Source organism: Loxodonta africana, chromosome 26 (genome assembly GCF_030014295.1).
Source record: "Loxodonta africana isolate mLoxAfr1 chromosome 26, mLoxAfr1.hap2, whole genome shotgun sequence".
Lineage (NCBI taxonomy): Eukaryota > Metazoa > Chordata > Mammalia > Proboscidea > Elephantidae > Loxodonta > Loxodonta africana.
In genome coordinates this window covers 18733203-18753619 of record NC_087367.1, presented here as the reverse complement: position 1 = coordinate 18753619, position 20417 = coordinate 18733203, and the positions used below count along the sequence as shown (strand labels likewise).

Genomic DNA, 20417 nt, shown 5'->3' with positions numbered 1-20417 from the left:
GCTTGTATTTGGACATCACTAAATGAACTGCTAATGTTATTTCAGAAACAAATAAGAATACAAGAAGCTAAAATAATAGAAGAGAAAGCAGCTAAGATCAAAGAATGGGTGACAGTTAAGTTAAATGAGGTATTTATTGCTATATTTTGCTTTTCCTTTACCTTTTTCTTCTTTCGAATAGTAGATGAGTCATCAGGATCTGTGAACATTGTGAGTGAAACAAAATTCTGATCAGTTGGTGGTGCTGCTGTCTTTTGGATATTAGAAATATTGAGAAATATTCACTGTATTTCTCAAATTAAAAACGTTGATAGACTCATGATAATCAGTGTAAATAGCCTTGTTCCAATTAGTTGATTTAAAATAACTATAAAACATATGTGTATATCTCATAAGATGAATATTTTTGGCGTATGAGGGGTATATATGACTTTATATCGCAGACTAAATGCTGAAATAGTTTAGGGTTAAAATAATTTTACAGTAGAAAAAGCATAGGGAATGAAATCTTTTAGAACTCTTAGCTCTGAAAAAAAAATATTGAAGCAATGATTATCTAAGTTGATAGCCTGTTCTGGTCAGTTCATCTGATATTTGCTCATCATTTCTTTATATCTTGCTTACATATAGAGTGCTATGTATTGACATTTTCTAAGTATAATAATTTACTAGTACATTTTAGAGGTGTTATCGTTGTGTAAAAGGTTACCATTGTGTTCTTTTAGCTGGAATTGGAGAATCAGAATCTTCGTGTGATCAACCAAAACCAAACTGAAGAGATAAGAACAATGCAGTCAAAACTACAAGGTACAAATACTTTGTGATAGTTTAGCTGGATTTGTTTGGCTATATAGAACTGTGCTATTTTTTTGCTAGTGTTTTATAGACATAATTATGAGTATCATCCAAGAAGTTACTGTAATGTAATGAAAGAGAATTTCTAAACAAACCCAAACTTCTGCACCCCAGTGAATTTTGGGTCTGTAAGTGGAAGACACAGAGAGACAGGACTAATGCAGGCCCACCAGAGTGTCAGGACCAACCAAGAGGTTCCCAAATACCCCAGCTCTGTGTCAATCCAAGAGAGTGTTTTCATCTGTGGAATCATTGAGCCAGGGAAGACAGATGAAAGCTATAGTTAGTAGAAGAGCCAAGGAGAGTAGCTGGATTGTTGGTTTATCAGTCTGGAGGGGCAAGGTCCATTGTAAGTAGAGGGTGCACAGCAAGGATACAGCAAGAGAGATCAAGAGATTGGAGGAAAGAATAAGGTAGGAGGCAGAATGACATAAGCCAAGCATCTGTAGCACATCAGGGCTCCTTCCTTTATTGCCTGATCACCCATTTATCAACTGGGCTCAAACCATGAAAGTAGAAGTAATTTTGCCCTCTTGACATGGGCCTATTTTGCCACTCTGCTGTATGTGGGCACCCAGCTGAGTGCTTCTTCAGACCAATTTACATGAACCTGCAGCCCCTAGACAGCACTGGTCCCTGCTGAAATTCAGTCCTCTTCCCCAGCCTCAGTTTAGTGCTAGGGGATGGGCAGATAGAATTTCAAAGCCACGGGTTCCGCTGAGAGGCAAGGGTGAATGTTGAGGGGAGGGGTGAAGCTGGATATTATATGGCCTAGAAGCCTGTGTTGCCAAAACTTTTCCATCAGGAGAAGTTTGCTCCTAAGCTTGTCAGGAGCCCAAGACAAGATATAAAGAGGCCATCTTTGAGGAAATTCTACCACCACAGGAATGATGAAAAAGTCCTGAGAATGGGGCACGTCTGTATTAAAATCCAGAGACTTTGGAAATCCAGGAGTAAAAGGGTTTATCAGGGAATGTAGGCTCTTTTTTTTTTTAATTTCAAGGCTGCTTCTTATCCTGGATTTAGAACCTCCACGTAATATATACATGTCAGGGTGGCCCCAGAGCCACCAAAAGCTCCTGGAGACCTGCTGGAGGCTCTTGTGATCTTCTGATGTGGGGAAAAAACAAAATGTGTTATATAACCAAAGTACTTGTGTCAGCAATTCTAGGGGATGATCAGAAGGGGATTATGGAGGCCCATTTTGGCCCGTGGCCTTGAGTGCTACAGAGATCTACCAGCTGTTTGTTAGTTTATTACTACAACTTTACTGAGGTAAAACTGATGTACAATTTTACACATAAGCTGCACTTACTCGAAGTGTACAATTTGTTGAGTTTTGACAGATGTGTGTAGCTGTGATACCATTGCCACATCCATGATAATAAACATATCCATCACTCTCAGAAGTTTCTTTCTGCCCCTTTGTGAACTTTCTTCCCTGCCTCATTGCCCTGGTCCACAGGCAACCACTGATCTGCCCTCTATTAGCGTGTAATTTTTAGAATTTTATATAAAGGAAATTAGACAGTGTGTACTCTTTGTCTTCTTTCACTCAACATAATTATTTTGAGGTACATCCATGTTGTTGCATGTATCAGTAGTTTATTTTTATTGCTGAGCAGTAGTACATTATATGGACATACCATAATTTGTTTATTCATTCAACTGCTGGTGGACATTTGGGTTGTTTCCAGTTTTTGGCTACTACAAATAAAGCTGCTATGAACATTTGTGTCTGAGTCTTTGTGTAGAGATATGCTTTTATTTATCTTGAGTATACCTAGCCATTGAATGACTGAATCCTATGGTATGTGTCTGTTTAACTTTTTTTTAAGACAAAGCTACCCGTTTTCCAAAGTAGTTGTACCATTTTTACATTCACGCCAGCAATGTATGAGAGCTCTAGTTGTTGTACAACCTCGCCAACACGTGGTATGGTTGGTCTTTTTAATTTCAGCCATTTTAGTGGGAATGTGGAATCCCTGGGTGGCGCACATGGTTAAGTGCTTGGCTGTTAACCGAGAGATTGGTAGTTTGAGGCTATGCAGAGATACCTCTGAAGAAAGGCCTGGCAACCTACTTTGGAAAAATCAGCCATCAAAAACCCTATGGAGCACAGTTCTACTCTGACACACGTGGGGTCACTATGAGTTGAAATTGACTCGATGGCAACTGGTGTGGTGGTGAGTGGGTGTGTATTGGTATCTGATTGTGGGTTTTATTTGCATTTGCCTAATGGCATGAAGGATCTTTTCATGGGCTATTTTGTTCTTTCTCTAAGTTATTTTGGCTATTCTTGGCCCTTCCATTTCTGTATAAATTTTAGAAATAGCTCACTGATTTCTACAAAAAAGCTTAAAGCTTGCCGGGGTTTTGATTGGGATTGCAGTGAATCTTGATTTGATTAATTGTCTTGCAGAAGTTCAAGGGAAGAAGTCATCCACCGTCTCCACACCAAAGCTTTCAGAAGGCCAGCGCCTGAGCAGTTTGACCTTTGGGTGCTTTTCGTCCCGAGCAAGGAGTCCTCCTCAAGTAATAAAATCTGCAGAAGTGAGCAAGCTGTCATCTAAAGAGCCTGAGTTCACTGAAGGAAAAGACAGAGAAGGTATTTACAGACTAGAGAAATTTACTTTGGAATTATTTGCTAGGATTAATCCAAATATAGCATAATTCTCCTTGTTTTTTCCTTGACAACTTGAAGTTTTAGGGGAGCATTTCTCATAAAAAGAACAACACAGTGGTTAACTTTGTGTATCTATTTGTTTGGTGTTTTCTGGGAGCTTTGCCAGTGAGGCATAGGAGAAACTGATTCTTGTTCTCTCCATGCTTTTTCTGCGGTAGGTGGTGGTGATATTTAGAATCAAAAAGTTTGCAGCCTTACTTCCAAGGTGTGTGTTTCAGCTGAGTTTCAGATCAGAACTATGGATTTTCTATACATTATTTATATAAAATATAAAACGTAGTTTAATGTAAGGCATGAAATTAAACATGACACAGCAAACATAAAGGAGTGAACAGCAAGGGAAGATTCAGTGCCTTTCTTAGTATATATGTAACTGCTTTGGCTTTCCCGTTATGCTTTCAAAGAAGGAAATATTTACCTAGCTGTTTAAACCCTGGACCTGTATACAGATGTCTATGTATCTTTCAGTCTTAAAGCCCCTCTAAATTTAATTTGGGGGTGCACCTGCTGGCTTTGCCGCCTCTAGGGCAATATCTTTTGTTTGACTTTTCCCAAATATTTTAGAGAGTTTTGAGTTTGCCATTACATCTTCCCTACTTTCAGTTCCAGCTTCCTCCAAGAGAGGAAAATGATAGCCTTAATGGGGCTATGCTCTATGGTTGGTTATGAAATTCTGAAAACTACGTAAGGCTTTTTCAACAGATGGCCCCTTTGCTGTTGGCTTTCATTCCATAACTTGCATTTTTTTCTGTTTCGAGAAGCCATATTAATTTCCTAACAGTCAGTGTCTCATGTGTCATCTTCAATGTAAGTTACCTTTGTTGAAGCTCTTGCTGACTTTCAAATTTAACACATTGCCTGTGAAAGAGAATTTTAGAGCTTGTTTGTCCAGATTCTATTTCCGTATTTATTAAGGTCAGATCTACATTTTCATAATTTCACAGTTTCTCTTCTACTCTTCAGTGTAAAGTTTTAGTTCACTGTTTGTTAAGTCAGTAGTTCATATCTATTAATTAATAGTTTGTATCTGTTAATTTTGCTATAAACAAAAACAAATTGTACCTAATGACATTTTAAAAGAGTGTTATTTATATTATAAAAACACATTTTGTAGTTATGATTACACCAAAAGGAGAGGAGGAGATAAGTTACATTTCTTCATGGTTTTGCATGCTTTGTGTATTGAGACTTGGGTAAAGAGTTTGTATTTTAACTGTGGCATTGACCTTACTATATTTTAATTACTTTATGATAATTTTGAAATTTAGTTGGAAGAGAATTGTCATTTTTTTTTTCCTGTAAAATAGATTTAGTGGTGTTCCTTTTTTTTGGTGGCTGCTTTCTTGGTGATAGAATTGCCCTAGTTCATATTTTACTTCCTTTATTATCTCTCCTTAGGTTCTTGTCAGTTTTCTTTTCCAACATGTGTCTCTCTAAAAAGCACGTTAATTTTAATTTTGAGTATTAGGGCTCCATGTTTTATATAATGCTTATAGTTTACAACCTTGTTTTTTAAGATGACATAAAACCTACAAAGGATAATGTGAACTAACTTTGTTCATATGAAATTGCCAGTTTCTGAAATGTAGTTGCATAAACCCAAGTTTACAGATTGTATTGTTAAAGGCAACTTGCCCACTGATGTATGCTTTTCTAGGAATGGAAATTCCAGAAAAGTCTGGCGATAACCAAGTTCAAGAAAACAGCAGAGGTCAGAGAACATTGCATCAAATCCCTTGTGGCTCAGAACAGAGTCAGAAAGCAAGAGCAAGCTTTGCAACAGATGGCAGCATGTCCCAGAATTCTGGGGCTCCAGCGAGTGACTGGAGTTCCGACGAGGAAGAGGGGAGCAGGGGAAGACCCAAGTCCAGGTGCAGATCCACCCTTTCCAGTCACACATCAGAGGAGGGCGTCCAGTGTAGCAGGATGGGAAGTGAGACATATTTGACGGCCTCTGACGACAGCAGTTCGGTATTTGAAGAAGAGACTTTCAGCATAAAGATATCAGAACACAAGAAGCTGTATTCTTGGCAACAGGAGGCCCAATGGAAAGCTCAGAATAATCCCCTTGGAAAGGGGAATTCTGAATCAAAAAAAAAGGAGCAAGATAGCTCCTCAGATGAACTGAATAAGAAATTTCAGTCTCAGAGACTGGATTATTCCTCCTCATCGAGTGAGGCCAACACCCCAAGCCCTATTTTGACCCCAGCCTTGACTCCAAAGCATCCTAATTTATTACCTGGAAAAGGAACACGGTTAATGTCTTCATCAAACCTGCCACCCCCAAAGTTAAGGATTCCTAATGTTTTCAGTATAAGTGTAGCGCTAGCCAAAAGGCACTTAAGCCAGCCACAGTTAAGTTCGGACAGGATGTTTGGTACAAACAGAAATGCTATAAGCATGATACGACCACTGAGACCTCAGGAAACGGATCTCGATCTAGTTGATGGTGACAGTACAGAAGTTTTAGAGAATATGGACACTAGTTGTGATGATGGATTATTTTCCTACGACTCCCTGGGATCCCCGTGTTCAGACGACCAGGAAACCTGTGACTTGGCAAAGAAGGCAGCGTGCAGCAAGCCTCCAACGCCTCCCCTGCACCGCTTTCCCTCTTGGGTAATTATATTACTTTGTACAACACATACACAATAGTTTTTTCTTGACGCTCATTTTCAGGCTTTACTTCTTTTCCTATTCCTTTTTGAATTCAGCTTCGTTCTCATAGTTCCCAGTTTTCAAAACGTGATTTCCAAATTTATGGTTGTTGGAAGAACCAGGAGGTTCAATAAATAGAACCTCTCTTCCCCCAGTGAGTTCTGAATCAGTTAAGAAATAAGACAAGGGATAAGACAGTTGGGAGATCAGAATATTACCTTATCACTGATAAAACTGATTTTAGAGAATCAGAGGGCAAATGGGCTTCCCAGTACTGACCCTCAGCATTAGCGAGATTTATTTACTCAGTCCCAGGCAGCGCTGGACCACCACGGGCCTCCTTGGGCAAGACCCTGTCCCTCTAAAACTCACAATCTAGAGATGCATGTTTTTTGCAGACACCCGCTTCTCAAGAGAGAAGAGAGAGAGAGGGTCTGGGCTCTGCATGCCCAGTTTTTCCTCCCAAGCTCACCAGTCATGTGAAGCCACTCTGTTTCTTTGGGGAGGAGAAAGTGACTAGAGGGAAAGGGATCGGGAGTGTTCCATTATTGCAGCTCCTTCCACATGGAAGGAAATATTGAATGTGTGTGTGTAGGGGGGAGTGGAGAGAGGAGGCTTCTTACTTAAGAGATACTTTTGGGTGCATTTTAAGGTTTCAAGGAAAAGAGATCTGTTCTAGTTACCTCAGTAAGAGTTTATTTTAAGGCTTAGCCTATCCTAATTGAACTGAAATATCATTCAAAATACAGTGGCTGCTCTAGTGGTCGGACAACATGTTGATGGTCCAACAGCACCTCTGGTAATTAGCTTCTTAGAAACAAGTAACACCCACCACCCCAGCTCTACTGTTTCAGCTTGTCTTCTCACATCTACAGTGACTCTCTCTACTTCTACTGCTTCTGACCCACTCTCTCATGGCTTCTGACTGCCTCGTATCACCTGCTTGCTGTCTTGCTGTTCTGCCTACTCTTCTGTTTGTCTCTGTCTGTGTGTATCTCATTCACACTCTCAGAGAGATTGCATCTGACTCATCCAGTCAGCCATTCTTCAATCCAGTGTATCTCTGATAGACATCCCATGCCAGCTATCTCACCGGCTGCTGACTAGGCTGAAGAGGACTGTGTTAGCTTGCCCACTGGGCCCTGGCCAGGTCAACTGTGTCTAGCTTAGACACTTTACAAAATTCAGGGCATGGTAATCTATGCATTGGGAACTACATGGGGTCCCTTTACTCATGGAGAGCAAGGTTAATAGCCTTTCCAGTACCTCTTTCAGAGATCTCACTCAGAGATCTCTCAAAGGAGAGAAAGCAAAATAAGCTACTTTAGGAATAAAATAATATTATAAATTCTCTTGCAGCTCTCATATTCATTCACTGTTTGACCTCAGATACTTTTTTTCTACTTGAATGAAATGTTCGTAGAAATAAAACCCAAAACCCACTGCAATCGAGTTGATTCCAACTCATAGCATCCCTGTAGGACAGGGTAGAACTGCCCCATAGGGTTTCCAAGGCTGTAATCTTTACGCAAGGAAACTGCCACATCTTTCTTAGCGGCTGGTGAGTTCAAACCACCAACCTTTGGTTGGCAGCAGAGTGCTTTACCGCTGGGCCACCAGGGCTGCTTCATTGAAATAAGGAGGTGATATATGATTTCTGAGCCCTGGGGGTGCAGTGGTTAAGAGCTCAGCTGCTAACCAAAGGTCAGTGGTTCAAACCCACCAGCCGCTCCATGAGAGAAAGATGTGACAGTCTCCTTGCATAAAGGTTACAGCCTTGGAAATCCTTTGGGACAGTTCTGCTCTGTCCTGCAGGGACACTTGAGTTGGAATAGACTCAATGGCAGTGGGTTTGATTTTTTTGGATATGATTTCTGGCTTCAGGTTTTTCCTTTCTTTTTCTTTAACGATGTTATAGATTGATAGAATATTAAAGGCAGTGTTTATGTGTAGTCTGTGGTCGTAAATATTTCTCTTACCTTTTTTCTCATCTCTTCAAAAGAATTTAAAATACCAAACAAAAATTCGGGAACAAAGATACATAGTGGAAAGACTCAGGGTTGGAAAAAATCCAGCAGTGCTATCCACAATGGCTATTTGAGTTGGCATTGGTGACAGTCTATAGTAATGCTGTAGTATAGTGAATATTCAATGAACAACAAATGAAAAACATGTGTATTGAAAGTAATCATGTCTTTGCTTAAATACTCTGTTCAAATCTTTGTTCTAGGAAAGCAGAATTTATGCCGTAGCCAAATCAGGTATTCGAATGTCTGAGGCCTTCAATATGGAGAATGCTAATAAAAGTAAGCAATTTTGTGCTGATTTATATTTTAAAATTGAAATTCATTTTACTTGGCATATAGGGGCACATACATGTTCAACTCTTATGTAAAGAGAACCTCATTATGTTTTTACCTGAAAGAGGCAAAAGCAAAGAAACTATAGAGTATCGGTTATTTAAAATTTTAAAAACATTGGTCTCTATGTCCTTCTTTTCCAGAGTTTAAACACATTTCCTCCTCTTTGTTTTCTTTCTTCGAAAAATTTTATAAGAGCAGTATATGCCCATTACAAAAAATAAAACCCGTCAACACAGAATTGTCTGGAATAGAACAGGAAATTTTTCTGTGGTTTCTTCTACCAGTCCCCTTCTTGTCCTTCCCCTAATCCATATATTAGAAGTAGCTATTTTTTTTTAATTTGATTTAATTCTTGGTGAAAATATACACAGCAAAACCTGTTCCCCTTCCACAGTTTCTAGACAATGATCAGTGACATTGTTTACTTTCTCCACATTGTGTCAACATTCTCTTTGTGTTTCACATCTATTTACTTAATCTCTCTGCCCCCTAGCCTTATTATCTGTACTTTAAAATAGCTGTTGACCCTTTGGTCTTATGTAGAGATATATATATATATATATATATTTTTTTTTTTTAATGCAACACTCAAGGGTAACAGTCTTTACTCTTTGGGTTAGACTGTTATTTAGTTTAAAGGTGACTCCAGGGGATAGTTTCAATTCAAGGTTTGAAGAGAAACTCAGGGCCATAGACTCGGGGACTCCTACAGCCTCAGTGGATCCAGTAAGCCTGGATTCTTTTAGAATTTGAAGTTCTATTCCACATTTTTCTCCCTTTTTATCAGGATTCATCTATTCTTTTCCTGATCAGAATGTTCAGTAGTGGTAGCTGGGCACCATCTAGTTCTTCTGGTTTCAAGGTAGATGAGGCAGTCGTTCATGTAGACAGTTAGTCCTGTATGTAGTTCAGTTCCTTCTCTGATTCTTGGGTTTCCCTCTTTCTCTTTTGTTCCAGATAAATAAAGACCAACAGTTGTATCTTAGGTATCTTAGATACCACTAAGCTTTTAAGCTCATAAACTTTTAAGACCTCAGACACTGCTTACCATACTGGGAGGCAGAACATAAACTTCAAGAACTATATTATACCAGTTGACTGGATTGTCCCACGAGACCGTGGCCCTAAGCCCCCAAACTAAGAGAGCTAATCCCATAAGGTGGTTAGTTATGTGTAACTAGTATCAGCATCTGTAGCCCTCCCTTTCTTTTGGTTGTTGTTACTGTTACAAACTCATATACAGCTTACCATTTGCCCCTTCACCCCTTTTCCCTGTGTTCAGCTTACTGACATCAGTTACATCAGTGATGTTGTACAGACTTCACCCATATTTGGTGCCACCTTTTCCGTTTCTGTAGTGAAACCTATGAGAACCGGAACTTGACAGGACTGCCTTGTTTTTCCAGGTCTCGTGATTTTTCCATCTGTCAGGGTGCAGTGTTACCACTTTTCTGTCACTCTCTTATGAATGAGAAGTGTTTGAGTTTTCCTTCTCTGACACGTTTCCGTCTTACACGGGTTCTGGCTCTCACAGGGTTTTACTGTATAAACAAAAAGTGGCTTCAGTCTAGAGAGTACTTCTAGTCCCCATCCCCCATAGCCACAAATGAACATTAGTTTCTGTATGTTTATCTATTCATGTCATTTCATAAAAGTGAGAACATAACAGTATTTAATTTCTTCACTCAACGTAATGTCTTCCAGGTTAATCCACATTGTAAGATGTCTCGGAAAGTCGTTTTTCTTAATTGCTAAGTAGTATTCCATTGTATGTATGCACCACATTTTACTTATCCATTTATCCATTGATGGACACTTGGGTTGTTTCCATCTTTTTGCTATTGTGAATAGTGCTGCAGTGAACAGAAGTATGCATATGTCTGTTAGTGTCACTTCTGTTAGGTCCCTAGGATATATACCTAGGACTGGAATTACTGGGTCATATGACAGCTCTACCTCTAAGTTTTTGAGGAACCGCCAGACTGTTTTCCACAATGGCAGTACCATTTTGCACTCTTATTAGAAGTAACAGTTGATAGTCTATTCATTTTCAGCTGTCTTCTGTTCTTACCATTTAGGAAATTGTATTTTAACCTTTCAACCTGAGAGTCACCTGATAAAAACTTAAGAATGAAGGTGTTTTAACACCATATCAGTAATAAAAAAAAAAAAATAGGGCTATGAATAGTCAGAGTATGTTTATATAGGGTATTACTCACTTGGATCAGTTAGTAGAGCAGGTGTTTATACTCAATTCTGCCCAGCCTGAGCTAAGCATGAATGGAGATACCAAAGAAATAAAAATTGTAATCCCTACTTTCAAAAGCTTACAGTCTAGCTGGGGAGACTAGAATACTTGGTGAAATAATGAACCATGTGAGACAGTATATAATTAAGCTTGAAAATGCAGTAATTCATGAAGTAGGCCATATAATGGATAAATCCCTGTGTTAACCCATTTTCTCTTTAAATGGAAATTTTGCTAATTCACATTCATAAGAAAAAGGCCAATGTGCTAGTTAGAGGATTTAAAAAACGAAAATTTTTTTTTTCCTGTTTCAGATTCTGTTGCAATGCTTTCCTATACTACATCGGGACTTTATACCTCACTGATATACAAGAATATGACGACCCCAGTGTATACAACTTTGAAGGGGGTAATGCATTATGGTTTCTATTAAACATGTGGTTCTCTTCATAACGGATCAAGATGACTGTTTATTCAAGCTCCACATTCCATTGTTGACCTTTTACACAGCCTCTCCTTTTATAGAGAGTTTCAGATGTTCACACTAATATATCGTAAAAACAGAAGAAATGGAAAGGTCTGGAGAACATATTTATCCTTAACGGAGCGTTAGAGGTCTGAGTCAGTTTTTGTTATGTCCTATATGATGTTTTTCCCCTAGGACTATTGTTTAAAGGAAACATTAATGATGTAATGAAAACTTCTGATGTTAGAAAGATCTTTGTGCCGGTGCCAAGGTCACTGCCTTACTCCCTTGAAGTAACTAATTAAAATAAGGATTGCCAGGTGTTGGTGGCCTTGTGTTTTTAGGAGTCTTTTATCATTGACAGATGCCATGGTTATAGAATTGGGGGCTTAACAACGTGGCTTTGATAATAGGAAAATGTATTCTTGTATTCCTTAAAAAAAACTTCTCCCATGACTTCTTCCTATAAGACATTCTCTATCAAAAGAGAGAGGTAACTTCAGAGATGGCTAAAGGAGGCCATTCTGCTTTTTTTTTAGAAGGCGACCCAAATCAGCAGCAGCCCGTTCCTGGATGACTCTTCCGGCTCAGAGGAAGAAGACAGCTCCAGATCCAGCTCCCGGACATCCGAGTCAGACACACGCAGCAGGAGTGGCCCAGGCAGCCCCAGAGCCATGAAACGAGGTGAGGAAAATCTTAGACGGACAGCTAGATTGCTGACGCCGAGTCTACTCCGACTGCTGGTGACCTTACGTACAACAGAACGAAATGTTGCCCAGACCTGTGTCATCCTCACGATTGCTGGCATGTTCAAGTCTGTTGCATTTACTGTGCCAATCCATCTCACTAAGTGTCTCCCATGCCTGGTTGGCCCTCTACTTGACCAAACATGACATCTCCCTCTATCAGTTAATCCCTCTTGATGGCGCGTACATAGCAGGTCAGTTGGACATTGTTCTGGTGTGATCCATAAGGCTTTCATTTCAGAAGTAGATTTCCAGGCCTTTCTTCCTAGTCTGTCTTAGTATGGAAACTCTGTTGAAACTTCTCTACCATGGGTTACCCTGCTGGTATTGGAAATACCATGGCATAGCTTCCAGCATCACACAGCAGTAAGACACCATAGTATGACAAACTGACAGGTGGGTAGTTCAGAATGATCTATTGACAATGTCCTAATACGCCCTTTAAATGTTAATAAACACTTAAAAAATTGCTGGATACTTTAATGGATAATGACCTAAGGTCTTGATTTTATTCAATATATTCAAAATTGAGTGCAAAACTGCTTTAAAAATTTTTATCTCCAATTCCTTTTAGTGATCCTCCAAATGTGGCTTGAAATGTGCAAGTAGTTTTCTATAAAGACAAGCGAATTATTGTAAAAATGTCCCATTGGCTATTATTTATAGCTGCTGGCAAATGAAATAGTTTACATCTTTAAGTCATTCTGTTTTGTGAAAGCTTTTAAAAGTCTGTGAACTGGTTGGTGTTGGCATTGGACTTACGTGAAAAATACTCCTGAAATTATGTTGTTTGGAATTTTTTTTAATGCGAAGTTACTTTAGAAGTGATTACTGAAATTAAGTGGTTTAAAATGTGATTATGCAAATCTTAATAAATTAAGATTTGACAGGTCTATATCGGTATTAATTCTTAATAAAAGATATATTAGTAGACTGTTTCTTGTATTTTATATATGTAAAAATCCCTGTGGTTATAATCACATCAAAATATTTTTTTATTTATGTTCCTTTAACCTCTTTGGAGATTTGCATGGCTGTCCCTATCCCTTAGTGAAAAGCAGGAGAATAAAGGTAGTCAAGGAAAGCTTATGATTTAGGACTAGTTGTATTCCTTAGGTGGAAACCCTGGTGGTGTAGTGGTTAAGTGCTACGGCTACTAACCAACGGGTCGGCAGTTCAAATCCTCCAGGCGCTCCTTGGAAACTCTATGGGGCAGTTCTACCCTGTCCTATAGGGTCGCTGTGGGTCGGACTCGACTTGACGGCACTGGGTTTTTTGTTTTTTTTTTTTGGTATTCCTTAGGAGGGATAACAACCAGCAGCGCTTGAGCCCCCCCCCCTGCCCAGTATTTAATATTGATGTGGTTTATTTCCTTCTTGTTTTAGGTGTGTCTCTCTCTTCTGTGGCTTCTGAAAGTGACTATGCTATCCCACCAGATGCTTACTCCACAGACACAGAACACTCACAGCCAGAGCAGAAGCTCCCGAAAACCTGCTCCTCTTCCAGTGATAATGGGAAAAATGTAAACACTGAATCAGGTTTTTCTTCGTTTTTTTTTTTGCACATGAATAAATCAGTTAGTTTGAGCCTTCAAAAGGAAACTTAAAATGTTTTTTTAAAAATCTTTTAAATTAGGAACCACTGGAAAAATCTGGTTATTTATTAAAAATGAGTGGTAAAGTCAAGACTTGGAAGCGGAGGTGGTTTGTTCTTAAAGGCGGTGAATTACTTTACTACAAATCTCCGGTGAGTGTAAAGTGCGTGCTGCTTAGAACTGATCCCTTCAAGCTATAAAGCAGACTCCTGATAGGTTTTCATCCTTGTAATGCAATTAATAATATAAAGCATTTTACAGGTAATCATTTTACATTTGGTTTTCTTTCTTTCACACAGAGTGATGTGATTAGAAAACCCCAGGGCCATATTGAACTTAGTGCGTCCTGCAGTATTTTAAGAGGAGATAACAAGCAAACAGTTCAGGTATTTATTTATTATATTTTTAAATTCGTATTTATTAAAAAAAAATTTTTTTTTTGAGGGGGGAGAAGCATGTAAAACTCAACTCTTAATTAGCCAACCTAATGGAGAAAAGACTGGGTGAATCCATGTTTCTTTATTCATGTTGGGCTCAGATTTATGCCTCTACAGTATATGAAACCAGAACAAAATATTCTTTGATGGTTACGAGGGTGGGGAGGGAGGGAAAGGGGTATTCACTAGTTAGATAGTAGATAAGAACTATTTTAGGTGAAGGAAAAGACAATACACAATACAGGAGAGGTCAGCACAATTGGACTAAACCAAAAGCTAAGAAGTTTCCTGAATAAACTGAATGCTTTGAAGGCCAGAGTAGTAGGCATGGGGGTTAGGGGACCATAGTTTCAGGGGACATCTAAGTCAACTGGCATAACGAAATGTATTAAGAAAATGTTCTGCATCCCACTTTGGTGAGTGGCATCTGGGGTCTTAAACACTAGCAAGTGGCCATCTAAGATGCATCAATTGGTCTTAACCCACCTGAAGCAAAGGAAAATGAAGAACACCAAAGACGTAAGGTAAAGATCAGCCCAAAAGGGACAGAAAAGGCCACATAAACCAGAGACTACATCAGCCTGAGACCGAAAGAACTAGATGGTTCCAGGCTACCACCGATGACTGCCCTGACAGGGAACACAATAGAGAATCCCTGATGAAGCAGAAGAACAGTGGGATACAGAACTCAAATTCTTGTAAAAAGACCAGACTTAATGGTCTGACTGAGACTAGAGGTACCCTGGAGTTCACGGTCCCGGGACCCTATGTTAGCCCAAGACAGGAACCATTCCGGAAGCCAACTCTTCAGACAGGGATTGGGCTGGACTATAAGACAGAAAATGATACTGGTGAGCAGCGAGCTTCTTGGATCAAGTAGACACATGAGACTATGTGGGCAGCTCCTGTCTGGAGGGGAGATGAGGCAGAGGGGGATAGGAGCAGGTTGAATGTACATGGGGAATACAGGGTGGAGAGGAGGAGTGTACTGTCTCATTAAGGGGAGAGCAGCTAGGAGTACATAGCAAGGTGTGTATGAGTCTTTGTATGAAAGACTGACTTGATTTGTAAACTTTCACTTAAAGCACACACACACACACACACACACAAAGTGTTTGAAACCCCAAGATTTCTTGGTTAAACCATAATGTAAGCTAAGTTTGTGTTGGGTAATTCCCCACTAAACTTCATTTACACTTTCTTCTTTTACACTGTTCTTTCCCCATATTTACTTTCCCAGGTAGTCTCAGCTCCCCAACTGCCAAGCTGTTTTAGGCGGAGGTTATCTGATAAATGAGTTCCCAATAGATCTTAGTAATTTAATGTAACATTAGATTCACAAATGTTTGCGTTTCAATACAGAACTGTAAAATGGCAGTTCTTACATGAACTCCGGATGCTGTGACACCTAAGCGGGAAAGATATTGGTAAGAGAGAAGTTGTCCTAGTTCCTGCCGAGTCACACCCTAGAGATAACTGTTGCCCATTTATTTACCCATGCACAAGGCCAGTCTTACCAGAAGCTTGTTCAGGCAAAACACAGGCTGGTGAGACTCTCTGGTCCATGTGATTTAAATTCATACACTTTCTTTCTGAAAGGCCTTCAACAATCATTATTTTCTTGTCTTGCTTCTCTGGAGGCCAGCACAAGAACCTGCTCAAAATTTTAGAAAAGAGAATCTGGGAAAGCTATGTCTTGGAGAAAGGCAGGCAAGAATTATTTGTAAGCTTCTGAAATATTTGGAAAATTTGCAGTGTAGTTAATTTGAGACTGGAAAATTGAGAGTTCATAACATCTGATCACAAGTTAGTTCCAAGAATATCTCTTCTTATATGCAAAATTTTATTTTATTCCAAATCGATTTTTTCATTTCTGTAATACATAGCTCCTCTTTAGTTGCTGAAAATATGTTCTTTTATTATAGTCTCCAGTCATTCTGCTCTTCATTTCAACAACCAGGAGCCTGTAGCACATTTAAGGGAGAAAAGGAAAAACGTGATGAGTAAACAAGATAAAAAACCCTGATTCAAAAGTTTAGTCTTATCAGAAGTTTTTAGGTAGGCTAAAGTGGAAAAAATTATTTCGAGAAAAATTTAATTATTGTAATTCTCACAAAATGGTGGAAATAATCTAAATTATTATGGAGTCACGTTTATTTAGGAGCTAGGATTCAGGATTTGGCATGTTTGTTCCATGTTAATGATGTTTGAAGAATGGACAAGGAAATGCTAATAATGCTAAATCTTCAGAATTTCCTTTCCTATCCCTTCTCATTTATTCTAGTTGACCACTGAAAAACACACATACTATCTGACTGCAGATTCTCCCAATATATTGGAGGAATGGATTAAAGTGTTACAAAATGTTCTCCGAGTACAAGCTACCAACCCACTTTTTCTTCAGCCTGAGGGCAAACCAACTGTGAAGGGATTGCTCACCAAGGTAGGAGCCTTATGTGTCTTAACAGTATCTCAGGCAGCTGCTTGAGTTAGCAACACTGATCATGAAAGGTAGGTGTGGGAGAAGAGGTATATATTGAATATTTAAGTTAACTTGGGGTGAGGAAGAGTGTTTTAAGTACGATGGCAAAGACAAAAGCCATAAAGATGAAAAACGGCAAATTTGACTACCATGCACAAAAATATAAATGTAAACTATCAAAGATTCTGTAAGAGAAAAGATAGATGAAAAACTTTGAAAGGAATTTGGAACATGAAAAAAAAAGTTACTATCCTTGATATTTCACAAGCTTTAATTTTCAAATTGCTAAGTAAAGGATGAGTATGAATGGGTGAACACGAACAAGGACATAATGAATGAGAAGTTTTCTTTGTTTATTTTTGCTTTATCAGCATGGCACTGTCAGTTTCTGCATGTATTACATTTCTGCTATTCCCTGCTTCCCATTTTAGTTTAAATGAGTATAAGTTGATGTGACTTTTAGATGACTAAATCATTAGGGTTTATGGACAGCATGCTTATTAGATTTCCCTCCTACCACTTATGAAGGCTTGTCCACTCCCATATTTTCACCGTCAGAGCCTTATAAGAGAAAAACAACCCTCACCTATTCTGAGTGACTTCTTCTGAGTTCATCTTCAGGCTACTATTTGAAATACTGTAGTGCAGCATTTAAATACTTGGGAGGGGAGGAAGTTTTTTCCAGTTGTCAAATCAACATTATTCTTAATTTTTTTTTAATGTTATATAAATATCAATTACTGGGAAAAGAGAAAGAAAGTCACACACTCTAGTACAAAGCATAGGAAGTTTCTTGTAGTGAGCAGAAAGGGAAGAAGGGTAGACCTGAAGGTTTTCAGAGATTAAATCCACAAAGATAAAGAACAAAAAAAAAAACAGCTTTTTTTTTTCTGTACAGGTGTATACATGAATATCTGAACCATAAAAAAGTTATAAAAATGACTTTAAAGGCGATGTGTATGCAGATGTTTCATGAGCTAACATAGAACTGTAAGACCCGTGAAGAAATCCTAGTAACACAGAAAATGTCAAGAATATTAAGAGTCTGACTGATTTGATTCTGGATGTTCACTCTTACAATTTTTGTCTCAGTGCTTAGGGAAAACACTTTTATGTAAAAATTAATTTATTGTAAAAAAAGAAAAAATCAATGAGCCGTTACTACATGCTAGACAAGGGGCTAAAGGATATTAAGATGAAGAGGCTATTATGAGGGATAGGCTTCATCCCTCAGAGAATATTATAAATCATATTTATAATGATATGGGTAAAGTGCAATTATTATGATATAAAAACACCAAACCAAACCCTTTGCTGCCGAGTAGATTCCAACTCATTGTGACCCTGTAGGACAGAGTAGAGCTGCCCCAGAAGGTTTCCAAGGAGCAGCTGGTGGATTCGAACTGCCAACCTTTTGGTTAGCAGCCAAGCTCTTAACCACTGTACTATCACAGAGAAACCTGATTAAGGCTGAAAGTTCAGGGACAACTTCTCAGAAAAGATTTACCTGTGCTGGATCTTCACGGAGGAGTAGGAGTTAGCTACACCAAATGGGAGCGGGCAGGAAAGGCCTCCTGGGCCAGGAGACAGCATGGGTCATGACAGAATCGTGAAGCTGTGTTGCCAATGCTGGGAAGAGTCCTTTGAAGAAAAAGCTGGAAGGGCCCAACCGTGGAGGGCTTTTTTTTTGTCTTAAGCACTTTGGTCTTCATCCTAAAAGCATGTGAAACCCTTCTGGGTTCATAACAGTCAATGGCTATATTTATATTGTTAATAGATTACTCCGCTGAGGGACTTGTTGAGGGGCAAGACGGTGGTTGTAAGGACAGTTAGGAGGAGTGATTTATGTAGAGGGGATGAGACTCTGAAATGGTCAGAGGAAAAGAGGAAAAGCTGAATTTAAATAATGCTAGGAGGTAAATTTATCAGTTTGAAGACTGATTGAATTTGGGGTTAGGAAGCAAAAGAAATAAGGATGCCTAATTGAAAGGTGGTATTTATAAGAGAGAGTTCAGGAGAAAAGAGCAGTTTTAGGAGGATGATTAAAAATTTATTTTGGCTCATAACAAGTGAAGAAATTAAATCTATAATCAAAAACCTCCCAATATGGCTTCACTGGGGATTTCTACCAAATATTTAAAGAAAAATTGGTACTAACCTTTCTTAAATTCTTCCAAAAAAATAGAAGAGGGAGCACTTCCTAACTCATTCTATGAGGCCGGCATTACCCTGATATATAGATACAGAAATCCTGAAAAAAATACTAGCATACCAAATTCAACATCTTATTAAAAGGATTATACACCATGACCAAGGGGGATTTATTCCTGGAATCTAAGAGTAGTTCTTCATTTGAAAATCAGCTAATGTAGTACACTAGATTAATAGGACAAAGGAAAAGAGCCACATAGTCATCTCAATTGATGCAGAAAAGGCATTTGACAAAATCTAACACCCTTTTATGATAAAAACACTCAACAAATTAGGAATAGGAAAGAAATTCTTCAAAATGATAAAGGGCATTTATGAAAAACCCACAGATAATGTCATACGTAATGGAGAAAGACTGAGAGCTTTCCCCATATGATCAGGACCAAGACAAGGATGCCTACTCTCACCACTGCCATTCAACATTGTACTTTAAGTTCTATCAAGAAAATTAAACGAGAAAAAGAAAAGGTATCCAAATCAGGAAAGAAGTAAAAAACTACTTCTATTCTCAGATGACATGATCCTATATATAGAAAAATCCCAAAGAACCCACAAGAAAGCTACTAGAGCTAATAAATAAATTCATTCAAGTCGCAGGGTACAAAGTCAACACACAAAAATCCATTTTGTTTTTACACCATCAATGAGCAATCTGAAAAGGAAATTAAGAAAACAATTTCATTTACAATAGCATACAAATGAATAAAATACCCAGGGATAAATTTAACCAGGGAGATGAAAGGCTTGTACCCTGAAAACTATAAAACATTGCTAAAAGAAATTAAAGACCTAAATAAATAGAAAAACATTTCATGCTCGTGAATTGGAAGACTTAATACGGTTAAGATGTCAATATTAACCAAAGCAATCTATAGATTCAACACAATCCCTATCAAAATTCCAACAGCCTATTTGTAAAAATGGATAAGCCAATCCGGAAATTTGTGTATAATTTCAGAGGGCCCCGAAGAGCCAAAACAATCTTGAAAAGGAACAAAATAGGAGGGCTCACACGCCCCAATTTCAAAACATTGTATAAAGCTATACCAGTCTGGTACTAGTATAAGGATAGACATATAGACCAATGGGATAGAACTGAGAGTCCAAAGTTAAACTCATTCATCTTTGGTCAGTTGATTTTCAACAAGGATTCTGACTCCATTCAATGGGGAGAGAATAGTCTCTTTAATAAATGGTGCTGGGACAACTAGATTTCCATATACAAAAGCATGAAGCTGTACCATACCCTACACCATATACTAAAATTATCTCAAAATGAATCAGCAACCTAAATGTAAGAACTAAAACCATAAAACTCTTAGAACAAAACATAGGAGTAATGTTTCAGGACCTAGTTTTCAACAATGGATTCTTAGATATGACACCAAAAGCTTGAACAATAAAAGAAAAAATAGATAAATTAGACTTTATCGAAATTAAAAACTTTTATGCATCACAGGACTTTATCAACAGAGTGAGGAGACAACCTACATAATGGGAGAAAATATTTTGGGAACTTATAACTGATAAAGTTTCAATATCCAGAATATGAAGAACTCCTACAGCTCAACAACAAAAAGACAACCCAATTAAAAAATAGACAAAGGACTTGAATAGCCGTTGTACCAAAGAAGATATACACATGGCCAATAAGCACATGAAAGATGTTCA

At 38.4% G+C, this 20417-nt stretch overlaps 1 protein-coding gene across 1 annotated transcript in view; it reads left to right on the top strand.

Moving 5' to 3' along the window:
• PLEKHH2 (pleckstrin homology, MyTH4 and FERM domain containing H2) overlaps positions 1 to 20417 on the top strand; it is a 148311-nt gene that overhangs the window by 60448 nt on the left and 67446 nt on the right. The window contains exons 5-15 of the mRNA XM_003416099.4: positions 46 to 129; positions 726 to 807; positions 3278 to 3463; positions 5199 to 6160; positions 8430 to 8505; positions 11125 to 11219; positions 11816 to 11960; positions 13408 to 13544; positions 13658 to 13768; positions 13916 to 14002; positions 16338 to 16496. Coding sequence (XP_003416147.1) covers positions 46 to 129; positions 726 to 807; positions 3278 to 3463; positions 5199 to 6160; positions 8430 to 8505; positions 11125 to 11219; positions 11816 to 11960; positions 13408 to 13544; positions 13658 to 13768; positions 13916 to 14002; positions 16338 to 16496 — 2124 coding nt within the window. The remainder of the gene's footprint in view (positions 1 to 45; positions 130 to 725; positions 808 to 3277; positions 3464 to 5198; positions 6161 to 8429; positions 8506 to 11124; positions 11220 to 11815; positions 11961 to 13407; positions 13545 to 13657; positions 13769 to 13915; positions 14003 to 16337; positions 16497 to 20417) is intronic.